General features: G+C 36.6%; 1 protein-coding gene across 1 annotated transcript in view; it reads left to right on the top strand.

Annotated features, from left to right (window-relative positions):
• The window catches only part of ABCA13 (ATP-binding cassette, sub-family A (ABC1), member 13), a 502,078-nt gene that overhangs the window by 35,689 nt on the left and 453,533 nt on the right, over positions 1 to 12,856 (top strand). Inside the window, exons 4-5 of the mRNA XM_011947569.1 lie at positions 9,123 to 9,274; positions 11,052 to 11,080. Of these exons, the coding sequence (XP_011802959.1) occupies positions 9,123 to 9,274; positions 11,052 to 11,080 (181 nt within the window). The remainder of the gene's footprint in view (positions 1 to 9,122; positions 9,275 to 11,051; positions 11,081 to 12,856) is intronic.

Here is a 12,856-nt window from a genome sequence, read left to right as displayed (position 1 = left end):
ATGCTGCATGTATCTAGGAATTTATTTTTTTCTCAGTTTTTCAATCGAAGAGAACACATAAAAAATAGAAAAATATTCTATGTCCATGGATTGGAAGAATCAATATTAATAAAATGTCCATACTCCCGGCATGAACCCTGGAGACAGAGCTTGCAGTGAACCGAGATCATGCCACTGCACTCCTGCCAGGGTGACAGAGCGAGACTCCACTCCAATGACTCTTTATTGCTTTTCCAGCCAGGGCGACAGAGCAAGACTCCACTCCAATGATTCTTTATTGCTTTTCTGTTTGAATGATCTGTTCAATGCAAAATATGGGGTGTCAAAGTCTCCAGCTGTTATTATATTGAGATCTATCTCTCTCTTTAGCTCTGTTAATATTTGCTTTTTATATATGGATGCTCCACAGTTGGGTGCATTTATATTATTTTATTTATATTATTATGTTTATATTACATTTCCCTGTCTGAGAGGTCACATATCTCTGTCACTCCAGGATTGGTCACTGATGACTTATTTAGTTTGGTGAGGTTGTGTTTTTCTGGATGTTCTTGATGCTTGTGGATGTTCATTAATGACTGAGCTTTGAAGAGTTAGGCATTTATTCCAGTCTTTGCAGTCTGGGCTTGTTTGTACTCATCCTTCTTGAGAGTACTTTCCAAGAATTCAAAGAGGAATAAATGTTGTGACCTAAGCCTGTGGTCACCGCAGCTGTTTCAGCACTAGCTGTTTCATTCCTAAGCCCAAGAATACAGCAACTCTTGGAGGCTCCCAGATAATCAGCCTTGTTGGACTTAGGGAAGTTAAGAGAGCATTCTCTGGGTTACCGGTTGAAGTCTCTTGCTCTCTTCCTTCTGTTTCACCTAATCAGAAGAAGTATCTTTCCACACAGGGCTGCCTGGAATTGGGGGAGGGGTGATGCAGGCACTCCCATGGCACCATGTCGGATCACAACTGAAACTCATGTTCTTCCTGACCAGTACAGTACTGGGACCCGATACCCATGGCCACTACTTCCTGGATGCTGCTGATGTTCGTTCAAGGTTCAAGGTCACCTTACTCAGGAGGAGGCCAATCCTGCTGGTACTGAGTCCATCCCATCAGGGCAGCAGCTTCTCATCTGGCCTAGATGTGTCTAGAAATGCCATTGGGAAGAAAAAGCCTGGAATCAGGGGCTTCAGAAATCTGCCTATTACTTTATTTTACAGTGGCTGAACTGGTATCCAACTTGCAAGACAAAGTCCTCTGTAATATTCCTTCTCCCTTCCTCAAGCAGAAGTCTTTCCCCAAGCTCCACTGCCTGGAGTTGGGGAGGGTTGATGTAAGCACTCTAATCGCTACTACAGCTGGTATTGCATTGGCACTGCAACTCCCCTGCCTTCAAAACCAGTAGAATACCAGGGCTTATCTAAGGACTGCAGTTCTTGTGGCCTGATTGCCACTCAGATTTGTTTGGGGTCCCAAACCACTTTATCAGCCTGTAGTGAGGCCAGCCAGGACTTGGATACTTCTTGCTGGGGCACAGGATTCTCATCTGGCTCAGGGCTGGTCTAAATGCTCCCTCTGTGGGCACCAGTAGAATTCTTCCCTTTTTTGCATTCTATTGTGACAGGGCAGCACTGACTTTCAGTACAAAGATTCACACTCAGTTTACTCTCCCTCCGTCAAGCACACAGAATCTTTCTCCATGCTGCACTGCCTGGGATTGAGTGAGAAGAGGCAGGCAACACAAGACTGTCCTTTCTTCTTCAAGGCCTCTTTCCATCTTAAATGTTATGAACATTAAAAAATAAATCTTTGTGTGGACAAATATTTTAATTTTTCTTGGGTTAATACCTAGGAGTAGAATTCTTGGGATAAATGTTTAGTGTATGTTTAGCTATACAATATATGTCCAGGCTGTTTTCCAAAGTGTTGTGCAATTTTATACTCCCAACATCAATACATAAGAATTCCAGTTGTTCCACATTCTTGCTAACACTTGTTATTATGTTGTTCTCTTTAATTTTAGCCGTTATACTGTTGTATTGTGCTTTCTAATTGTAGTTTTAATTTATGTTTTCTTGATCAGAAATGATGTTAAGCATCTTTTTATATGTTTATTGGCCATTTCAATATTTTTTGAGGAAAGTGTTCGAATATTTTATACAATTGATTTTTTATTTTTGGTTTTATTGAATTCTTAGAGTTTTTTTTTACATATGCTGGTCACAAGTCTTTAATCATGTGTATACATATTATACATGTATTGTAAATATTATTTTCTAATTTATGCTCTGTCTTTTGAAGAACGGGGGTTATTTATTTTGATAAAATATAATTTATCATTTTTTTCTATTTTGATTTGTGCTTTTTGTGTTTTTCTTTAACAAAGAAATATTTGCCTAATATTTTTGAAGATCATTCAGATTTTTCCTGTATTTTCTTTTAATAATTTTAGCTTTTGTTTACAGGTACAATTTATTTTCAGTTTATTTCTTTCTATGGTGTGAGGTAACTTTTGAGGTTTATCTTTTTATGTATGTATATACAATTCTAGTAGCATTTGTTGAAAAAACTATTCTATTTCATTAAAATACATTGGGACCTTTGTTTAAAATCAATTGATTTGTTAATAGTATGAAGGACTGTTTTTAGACTCTCAGATCTGTAGGTTTAGTTTCACAACATCACAGTATAGCAAGTATTGCAATAAAGTGAGTCACATACATTGTTTAGTTTTTCATTGCATATAAAATTTATGTTTATATTGTAGTCTATTAAGTGTGCAATAGCATTGTCTAAAAAATGTACATACCTTAATTAAAAGAACACTTTATTGCTAAAAAATGCTCATGATCGTCTGAGCCTTCAGTGAGTCAATCTTTTTCCTGGTGAAGATCTTGTTTTGTTGCTGATGACTACTGACTGATCAAGGTGATGGTTGCTAGAGATGGAAGTGGCTGTGGCTATTTCTTTAAGCAAGACAGAAATGAAGTTTACTGCATCATTGGCTGTTTCTTTCATGAAATATTTCTCTGTAGCATGTGATGCTGTTTTATAGCATTTATTTACAGTGGGACTTCTTTCAAAATGAGAGTCAATCTTCTGAAACTCTGTCACTGACTTACCGACTAATTTTATGTAATATTCTAAATCCTTTGTTATCATTTCAATAATGTCCACAGCATCTTCACCAGAAGTAGATTCCATCTCAAGAAACCACTTTGCTTGTTTACCCATAAGAAGCAAATCCTCATTCATTAGTTTTATTATGAGATTGCAACAATTCTGTCACATTTTAAGGCTCCACTTCTAATAGTAGTTCTTTTGCTATTTCCATCACATCTGCAGTTACTTCCTCCACTGAAGTCTGGAACCCACTCAAAATCATCCATACATTTGAATCACTATCTATGACTCTATAGCTTTATGAAATGCATTTCTTAAATAATAAGATTTGAAATTTGAAGTTACTTCTTTCTCCACGTGGTGCAGACTGGATGTTTGTTAGCAGGCATGAAAACATTAATCTCCTTGTACATCTTCATTGGAGCTCTTGGATGACTGGCTGCATGATCAATGAGCAGCAATATTTTGAAAACATTTTTTTTCTGAGCAGTAGGTTTTGACAGTGAGTTTAAGATATTCAGTAAAATATGCTGTAAACAGAGGTGCTGTCGTCTAAGCTTTGGTGTTCCATTTATAGAGCACAGACACAGTTGATTTAGCATAATTCTTAAGGGCCCTAGGATTTTTGGAATGGTAAATAAACATTGGCTTCAACTGAAGGTCACCAGCTGTATTAGTCCCTAACAAGAGAGTCAGACTGTCCTTTGAAACTTTGAAGGCAGGCATTGACTTCTCCTCTCTAGTTAATGAAAGTCCTAGATAACATCTTCTAATGCAAGGCTGTTGCATGTGCACTGAAAATTTGTTGTTTAGTGTAGACACACCAATTATTTTAGCTAGATCTTCTGGAGAACTTGCTTCAGGTTCTTTATCAATGCTTACATCTTCACTTTGCACTTTTATGTAAGGGAGATGGTTTATTTCCTGAACCCTCATGAACCAACCTCTGCTAGCTTCAAACTTTTCTTCTGCAGCTTCCTCACCTCTCTCAGGCTTTATAGAACTGGAGAGAATTAGGGTTGTTCTCTGGATTAGACTTTGGCTTAAGGAAATGTTGTGGCTGATTTGATCTATCCAGACCTCTAAAACTTTTTCCATATCACTTTCTTATCATTTGTATTTTCACTGGAGTGGCACTTTTAATTTTCTTTAAGAACCTTTTCCTTGCATTCACAACTTCATTAACTGTTAGTGAATTGCATTTATTAACTGCTTGGTGAAAGAGTCCTAGCTTTCAGCCTATGTCAGCTTTTAACATGCCTTCCTCACAGAACTTAATCATTCTTAATAACCAATAAACATGGGAGGCAGAGGTTGCCGGCAGCTGAGATTGTGCCACTGCACTCCAGCCTGGGCGACAAGAGTGAGACTCTGTCTCTAATAATAATAATAGTAATAATAATTCTACCTTCTGATTTAAAGTGACAGACTTGTGGCTCTTCCTTTCACTCGAACAATTAGAGGTCATTGTAGGGTTATTCATTAGCCTAATTTCAATATCATCATGTCTCAGGGAATAGGAAGGCCCGAGGAGAGGAAGAGAGATGAGGGAATGGCCAATCAGTGGAGCAGTCAGAATACACACAAAATTTATTGATGGAGTTCTCTATCTTATATGGGCATGGTTTGTGGCATCCCCAAGCAATTATGATAGTAATATCAAAGATCGCTGATTACAGAACACAATAGCAGATACAATAATAATGAAGATTTAAAGTATTTTGTGAGGATTACCAAAATGTGACACAAAGACACAAAGTGAGCTTTGGAAAATTGGCGTTGACAGACTTGCTCAATGCAGGGTTGCCATGAACCTTCAATTTGTGAAAAACACAGTATCTGTGAAGGACAATAAAGCAAAGCATAAAAAAACAAGGTGGGCCTGTACACATTTCAATAATTGTTAGTTTATTCACAGAGCTGGGCAATCATCATCATAGTTAATTTTAGAAAAATTTCACCAACCCAAGAAAATCTAAATGTATTAGCATACACTTCTCATTTCCCCCCAATCTCCCCCACGCCTAACCTTGGGCATACAACTAAACTACTTTCTGTCTCTATAGATTTTACCATTCTGGACATTTCCTACATGTAGAATTTGTATAAGTTATAGGCTTTGTTTGGTGACTGACCTCTTTCATTCAGCACAATGTTTTTAAGGTTCATTCGTGTTGTAGCATCTAAAATACTTCATTTTAAAACTGAGGCTCAACTAATATTCCGTTGTATAGATATAGGACATTTTCTTTATCTTTTCCTCTGTTGAAGTACATTTGAGTTGTTTCTACTTTTAGGCTATTATGAATAATGCTGGAATATTCATGTGCAAGATTTAAAAAAGTATGTTTTTGTTTCTCTTGGGTATATGCTAGGTCATATGATAGCTCTATGTCTAACATTTTGAGAAACTATCAGATTGTTTTCCAACGTAGCTCTACCATTTTCCTCTCCCATCATCAGTGGTATAAAGGTTCAATTACTCCACATTCTCATCAATACTTATATTTCTGTTCTTTAGATTGTAGCCATCTAGGTGGATATAAGGAGCTATCCCATTGTGATTTTTATTTACATTTCCCTAATGGTTTATTATGTTGATAATCTTTTTATGTAGTTTTTGGCCATTTGTATATCTTCTTTGGAGAAATGTCTATTCAAATCTTTTGCCCACTTTTAATTGGATTATTTGTCTTTTTATTATAAAGTAGTAAGAATTCTTCATATATTTTACAGACAAGTCCCTTATTGGACATATGACTTCCACATCTTTTCCTCGCCATTTTCTGGGTTGTTTTTCCACTTTGTGATTGTGTTTTTGAAGTAAAAGTTTTTAATTTTCATGAAGTCCAACTTACCTATTTTTTTCTGTTGCTGTTTGTGCTTTTGGTGTCATATCTAAAAGGCTCAGCCTAATCTACAATCATAAAGATTTACTGCTATATTTTCTTCTAACAGTTTTACAGTTTAGCTTTTACATTTTAGTCTATTATCCATTTTGAGTTGACTTTTGTGTATGATGTGAGGAAGGGATGGATACAACTTCATTCTTTTGCATGTGGATATGCAGTTGTCCTAAAGGGTTACCTTCTATCTATAGATTAGTTTTGAGAAAATTAACATTTTAAAAACATTTAATCATCCAATCCATGAGCATGATATAGCTCTCCATTTATTTTAAGCTTTCTTGAATTTCTCTCAGGAATTTTTTTGTAGCCCTCAGTTCTATGTATATTTCATTAAATGTATTCTTAAGTAGTTAATTTTTTTTGGTATTGTTTTAAACATTTTGATTTCTCAAAGAACTAAGAATAGAACTACCACTGTATACAACAATTTCATTACTGAATGTCTATCCAAAGGAATATAAATCATTATATTAAAAAGATATCTGCTCTTGTGTATTTATTGTAGCACTATTCACAAGAGCAAAGTTGTGGAATTGACCTAGTACTGTCCTCCAATCCTTCCTCTCTGGCACAGATAAATGGGAGCAGTAATGTGAGTCAACCATAACAGCCTTCTTAGGAGAATGATTTCTGCCTTTGGATCTACTTAGAAATAATTCTCCTTTGATAAGAATTTGTCCTGCTTACCTAAGCAAAAATTAACAAAAATTGTGATAGAAAGAATAATCATATTGCTTCACATTCCTTGCTTATTCTTGTAGTCCTTATGCTGAAAATGTGCATATCTCAGTATTAGTCTCACCACTGCCGCACCTCTTCATGCTTATTTACGCAGTGCTGGGTGCTGGATGCTCCTCACACCACCCTATTAGGTGGGTAGTATTTTGATCTTATTTTAAAGATAATCTTCCAAGTGTGACACTGCTTTAAAAACATTTTGACTCTAAGGGAGCTTTCATTGGGTCTAAGTTTTCTCATCTTCACACTGAGGAAGGGACCTGAATAATGATTTCCAAGGCACAGAACTCTCTTCTGCGAAGAGAATTCCCTTCACAGAATTGCAGGGATGTCTCTGGGTGCAGGAGTGGTCCTGGCCCTTTGAAGGGGTGATTCTCAGTGCCAGTCTGAGGGCTGAGAAAGTTCAGTCATCTCTGCTCAGTGGCCTTCTCTTGTCCTCCCCACTGTAATCTCTTTTATCCCCCACCTTCGCTTTGCAGGATCTTTTCCTAGCCTGGCAGGTCAAGCACTACCTGATAAAAGTCTCAATAAAGACCTGTGCAGCCATAAAAAAGGATGAGTTTGCGTCCTTTGTAGGGACATGGATGCAGCTGGAAACCATCATTCTTAGCAAACTATCACAAGAAGAGAAAACCAAACACCGCATGTTCTCACTCATAGGTGGGAACTGAACAATGAGATCACTTGGACTCGGGAAGGGGAACATCACACACTGGGCTTATCATGGGGAGGGGGGAGGGGGAGGGATTGCATTGGGGAGTTATACCTGATATAAATGATGAATTGATGGGTGCTGACGAGTTGATGGGTGCAGCACACCAACATTGCACAAGTATACATATGTAACAAACCTGCACGTTATGCACATGTACCCTAGAACTTAAAGTATAATAAAAAAAAAAAAAAAAAAAAAAAAGACCTGTACTCAGGAGGAAACTGCTCTCCACCCAAATCCTATTATAGCTCTGGGATTTCCCTGCGGCTCTGGAATTCACTCTCTCTCTCACACACACAAATTAACATTTAATCAAGGATTTTCTGTGTATTTTTCTGCTATAAACATTTCTTATGTCAATGATAGTTCCTAATCTGGTCTTAAGGACAAATTGAGGTACTTTTGAGATAATAACTAGAAAAAGAACGTAAAGCCTGCTCATTATTACCAGGGAAACTCATCTTGAATTACATCGATTTCTATAATCTGATAATTCTATGGTTTCCCAGGCGAATCTCATGTTTGGGTGAAGCAAGAGAGTTTGAATCATGGTTCACAGCTTTCAGAGGTCATTTTTAGCCTTTAATATGAGGCCTCAGCAGAGAAGTAGTTTCTTGTTGTGCTTTTGAAATTCTGATCCACTCAAGTTGAAGGCCACACTTAAAAGGTAAGATTTCTGGCTGAGCATGGTGGTTTATGCCTGTAATCCCATATTTTGGAAGGTCAAAGTGGGAGGATCACTTGAGGCCAGGAGTTCAAGATCAGCCTGGGCGATATAGCAAGATCCTCCTTCTACCTTTTTTTTTTTTTTTTTTTTAAAGCAAAGCAAAACAAAACAAAACCTGGTGAAATTTCTGTTGAGTGTATGTAGCAACCACCTGTAGTAGAAGGTCATCTGAGCCAGTGCTCAGTTCTCTGGGCTCCAGACCCAGTTTTGCTGCAAACAGTCTGTTTTCTTTTAGCAAATTCACTTTGATTATCTGGGCCACATTTCCTCATCTCTAAATAGCTGACTTGAAAGTCATTGAATTTATTTTATTCATCAATAAATGTTGAACCTGCTTTGACTTCATTATAGATTGTGAGAATTAAGTGATAATATTTGTGGAAGAGATTTACTGTAACTCTTTGTGATGTAAACTTTGTTATTCTTTCATGGTAGATTTACATGTTGACAACTGTTAATTCATTTTCACTATGTTCTCTAATTTGTAAAATAAAGGTGTGGAATTAAAAAACTAAAACATTCCCCATAATTGTCTCTGTCTCCTCCTCATGCAGCGATCATATCATGTCTGTACTCTTCACTGATGTGTTTATTCCACTGCACATCACTGATGTGCAGGGCATGCTGTATAATATGTGTCAAATAAATTAAAAAGAAAAGGCTTATAAACATAAAATGGCTGAGCTTTCAGATAATACAGAGAATGAAAACAATTTTCTAATTTTAAATTTGTGAAGATTTTTAAAATAACGATTTCTCTTTTGGGTGAGGGTCAGGTAAAATGGGCTCTCAGGGTAGATGATGTGAGTGTAATTGGTATCAAGTTTAATTGAAAACAATTTGGCATCACGAATCTTAAAAAATGCCAAGGAAACTTATTCTTGTTAAAGAGCTTCATTTGCAGTGTTTATTCTGTTTAAAGTTTGTCTAGGTTCCAAACTGCAGCTGACCTCAAGAAAGTCAACAACCTGGCCTTTTTAAAAGAGATACAAGACCTGGCTGAGGAAGTTCATGGAATGATGAACAAGGCAGAAAACTTAAAAAGACTTTGGGCAGAAAGATCCAACACTCCAGGCAAGTAAATCTCTCATAACTGTGACACTACCCACTTGGACACAGCTTGGGGAGAGCTGTGGAGGCTGTGGGAACCCAGAATGTTTAAAAAACGCTGAACTCCTGCCTGTGCTAAACTGTCATTATGAGTCTTTGATGGATGAGGCCAGCACCTGTAGACGGTTGTAGAGGGTGGAGCTGGATTCTCTCTCCTCAACCCCCTGGGAAGCCACCTTGTGCAGTGCACACACTGCACAACCTTCAAAGGGCTGCAGACCATCCTGACTTTGTCTCCACAGTTACCTTCTCACCACTCTGCCTACTCCTTTACGCTCTTCGGCTGTTGTCTTCCTTTCTTGCTTTCTTATTCTGTTTTAAAAATCTGTCTCCACCTTCCCCAAACACACACACACACACACACACACACACACACACACACAAATTCCCAATATGTTTCCTCCTTCTTGTATATTTGGATTGGTCTTTTCCACGTAAGTAACGCTTTAAGACTGGCCTTGGATGATTTATTTACTTTGAGTACAAGCCTTTTGGATTATTGGGGTGAAATTATTCCCTAAACAAAAGTAATTTCTGTTCACTATAAAGAATATCCACATTATAAATGGCTTCATCTCATTTATAAATCTACAGTAGGGAAAGTTAGGATGGATAAAGATCTTAGAGAGTTTGGCTTACAAATGGAGAAGTTTGCACCTCAGAAGTAGGCAACCAGTTGCCTCTCTTTACATCCCTGAGTCATTGCCTACTGTGATATTTGTTAATGAATGGGGGCATTCAGTTAAATTTGAAATTTAAATAACAAAAATTTGTTACAAACCAAAAATATGTATGTCCCAAATGTTACATACTTTGGTAAAAAATAATTTATTTCTAATCTGAAATTGAAATTTAACTGGAGGTGCTCCGTTTTAAATTTGCTAAATCTGATACTCCTAAGTATACAGCTCCAACTATAATTCCTATGTAATTTTTTCTTTCTTCATGGAGTATATACAAAACCATGAAATAAAGAGTTTGGCAGTAACATGAAGAATGCGCTTCCCAAGGCAGATGGCATTATGTGATATTTTTAAGAGACAAAATAGCACCTTTGTCCAGGATGGGGCAGGGCTGGCCATGGCCTCCCTGAAGGATAATTTCACAATGGACCCAAAATGTATCAACAATAGACCAGAATGGTTTCAAACACCGAAGGATGGAGTTCTTATATTACACTCTATTATGGGATCATTCTACTTTTGTAAAATTTGATTTTCAAATGAGGCTTTTAACATGTTGTTGAAAAAATAATCAATTTTTTTTGAGATGAAGTCCCCACTTTATTTCTAGTTTTCTGTTATTTGAGTCATTTTCTGTGGTGTATGTAACTTACAATAATCTGAAAAATTATAATTTCACTTTTTTCTCTTCAAGTTTTTCTTTCATGTTTTTCTTTTATAAAAAATTTTCATTTATTCCCTCTACCCTATCCTGAATTTTTGCAATGCCCAGTGAAATTAGATAGTAATAAAATAATACAATACCCTTTGGCAAATTTTTGAAATTTGGTTTACCAGTTAAATTTTTTCCATGAATATACTTAGATTTGGAAATCTACTATGATAGCTTTCTTCAGATAAATCTTATGAAGATAGATTTTTTCTTCAATTTTGGTGTATTTGGCTTTTGGGCCAGGGCTCTTAGATACTCCATTTGACTTTAGAAGTAAAGTAGGCATTTAGCATGTGCTTTTTCATTGATGATTGAACTAATATCTCTTAAATCTTCTTTATTATAGATTCTTCTTATGGTCCCAGTTTTTTTACAGTAAGTATCTTAACAATAGTTTGAAAATTAGTCTTCAGAGACAGAATGGTTAAGTTTACAACACTGAAGTTTACGTTCTCAAAGAATTATTTCTAATGACTTGACTTGTATAACAATTGTGTAGAAGCTGGACTTGAGAGAGCTAAGATCTTTGTAAATATGGACTAAAAGACAAGTTTGAATTTTCTGAAGCAAGGTTCTGGGCCTGTGAAAAGCAGAGGTGAAACCTGAGGCCGGCAGGTGGTGGGCGATCCACAGAGTTGCTTTGTAAGATGGCTACAGAGTCTATCTGATCCCAGGGATGGTCTGAGATTTGTGCTTGGTACATAAGTGGTGATTCCCTCGAGGCACAAAGCCCTCACTTAAGGCACTAGTTATCAACAGGGGATGATTTTGACCTCCAAAGGATATTTGTCGATATCTGGATGCATTTTTGGTTGTCACAACTGTGGACCAATGGGGAGGGTAATATTAGCCTCTAGTGGGATGAGGCCAGAGATGTCGCTAAGAATCTTAGAAAGCACAAGACAACTTCTACAACAAAGAATCATCTGACCCAGAACATCAGTAGACTGGTTGAGAAATCTCAAGTTAAGGTGAAACCTTGATAATATTAAAAATTCTTCCTTGCTCATATTGCAGCACCAGACACTGACTGTACAGGCCTTTGTAGTAACATCGCACTAACAGAAGCACCTGTGTCTGTGTCTGTTTAATTCTAAGAAAGATTTAGATAGCTCAAAAAAAAAAAAAAAAAAAGCCATAAAACCATTCAGAGAAAAGTAAAAGAATAGGGGCCAGCTAATGAATCCTGGAATAAAGCAGGAATGTCAGCATATCCATTAAATAATGACACTAGCAAAGAATATTGAACAAACACTCATCTTAACTAGGAGCTTTCTGACGCAACAGGTCAAAAGGAAAATATAGGACACACACACTCAAAGTCTTACAAATAATGAAAGAACTTAAAAATAGAATAAAGCATCATTTAAATGATTACATTAGCATTAGCATTTAAAAAAGAAATTATAATACTTGATGCTTGTGATGTTGTAGCTTAGTGATATAATCTCATATGGTTGTGACAATAAAAAAAAGATATAATAATTTTTGGAAAAGCAACTTGATTTTTTTGCCCCTGTAATTATTCTGAAAATTAATGTTATGTGTAATACAATAGAAATAAAAAGCTGTATACATAAAATGTTCATTGATAATGATAGATAATTTGAATTTCCAAGATAAGGTGACCTTGATGGCCTTCTTAGTACAGTCACTTAATAGTAAGTATGGTATGTGGAAAATGAGTATGTTATTAGATCAAGTGCAAAAAACAGAGGACATTATCATATCCATCGTATGTTTGTGATGTAAAAACATTTTGGTACAAGGAGTGGAAGAAAAGTGGCTACAGGAAAGCAGTTCTATTTGTTACAATGAAAGATTTCTAGGTTGCTTTTTTCTTATAGAATTCTGATGAAGATGTTATACTGTTTGATTTTCACTGAGAGTGAAATGGCTATCTGAATAATCTGAGCAGAGGAATGGTGGGACTTGAGTTATGTTTTTGGAAGATTTCTTTGGACATTGCGTCGAGCAGAGACTGACGGTAGTCAGAGCAGAAGTGGGAGTCCTTGTAGGGAATCAGCTCATCCTTCTGTGCAACAAATGGAAGTCTTTTAGAACAGACGCACAGTTAGTGAGGGAGGTAGTGAGATGCGATGGTGGTTTTGATATATTTTGGAGGTAAAATCAGTAGGATCTGTTGATGAA

Source organism: Colobus angolensis, unplaced genomic scaffold, assembly GCF_000951035.1.
Source record: "Colobus angolensis palliatus isolate OR3802 unplaced genomic scaffold, Cang.pa_1.0 Scaffold268, whole genome shotgun sequence".
NCBI lineage: Eukaryota > Metazoa > Chordata > Mammalia > Primates > Cercopithecidae > Colobus > Colobus angolensis.
This window is presented reverse-complemented; position numbering and strand designations above follow the sequence as displayed.